Below are 1,228 nucleotides of genomic sequence, written 5' to 3'. Positions count from 1 at the left end.
GCAATGGTGCCTGTGACAGTATTGACCAGCCACTGGTTGAGCTCAGTGTTCCCACAGGCCAACTCCAGCAACGGCTTCATATCACAGATGAAGTGCTGGATATGGTTGGAACCACAGAAGTTTAAGCGAGAGGTCATTACTGAATGCAGCAGGGCGTGGAAAAAACCAATGATCCAGACAGTGACAGCCATCTGGATACAGACTTGAAGATTCATGATCAGAGTATAATGAAGTGGTTTGCATATAGCCACAAAGCGGTCAAAGCCCATCACGGCCAGCAACATGGCCTCTGTGCTGCCCATGAAGTGGAAGAAATGAAGCTGGCTTATGCATCCCGAGAAAGAAATTGCTCTGTGTGTAGAGAGGATGTTCTCCATCATCTTTGGCAGACTCGCTGTGGAGAAGCAGATATCCACACATGACAGGTTTCCCAGGAAAAAATACATAGGAGAATGGAGTCTTGGATCAGAGATGACAACCCTCAGGATGGCTCCATTCGCAGCCAGATTGACAATGTAAATTGCAAGGAAAACCACAAAGAGAACAGGCTGCAGTACTTGGATGTCTGTCACTGGCAGGAGGAGAAATTCAGTGACTGAGGTTTGATTCAGCATCACTTGAAAGAAAAGACAAAAAAACATATGGAATGTGATCTCTGATGGGAACTGGAGTCCTCCTGCTGAAAATTTTCTCACCCAGACAATAATATTTTGAGAGAGAGCATTGCTCTTTAAATAGTCCCAGCATCACATGTTGTACAATATTTGGACCACTAGATTATTAAATATTAAAGTTACATGGTGTTTGTGGAGCGTTACTCAAACACTTTTTAAAAATTAATCAATGTTTTTCTTTCTTCCACGGATTCAGAGCATGTTGCCAGCCTACCATCTTCTCTAATAACACTTGTGTTTAATCATCTTAAGATCTAACAGAAAGTAAATTTTTAAATACTCCACTGCACTGCTTTAACTTAGCAAAGTAAGAACTCATTTGATTTACTTAAGAGAGATCAACAATGAGAGAACATTAAGAGCTCTAAGGGAATTGAAACAGAGATGTAAACCATGGAATGCTTTCTATAAAAAGGAAACATTTTAAATTTGGGAAATCCTTGAAAGGAGAAGAAAAAGATTTGATGTGACTAGAATTAAAAAGTGAATTCATTAGGGAACATTTCCAGCAATCCCCTGGGATTCTCACCCTTATAGCTAGAAAAAATTTTGAG

At 40.3% G+C, this 1,228-nt stretch overlaps 1 protein-coding gene across 1 annotated transcript; it reads right to left on the bottom strand.

Annotated features, from left to right (window-relative positions):
* Window positions 1–5: 5 nt before the first annotated feature.
* LOC120860120 (olfactory receptor 12D2-like) lies at window positions 6–641 on the bottom strand (the record flags this gene model as incomplete). The annotated part of the gene is made up of 1 exon (XM_040235935.1): window positions 6–641. A coding segment is annotated over exon 1 (636 nt), but the record flags the coding sequence as incomplete, so codon positions are not given.
* Between the last annotated feature and the right edge of the window lie 587 nt (window positions 642–1,228).

The sequence above is a fragment of the Oryx dammah genome, unplaced genomic scaffold (genome assembly GCF_014754425.2).
Source record: "Oryx dammah isolate SB20612 unplaced genomic scaffold, SCBI_Odam_1.1 HiC_scaffold_9316, whole genome shotgun sequence".
NCBI lineage: Eukaryota > Metazoa > Chordata > Mammalia > Artiodactyla > Bovidae > Oryx > Oryx dammah.
The sequence above is the reverse complement of the archived record's forward strand: the minus strand, read 5'-3'. Positions and strand labels throughout refer to the sequence as shown.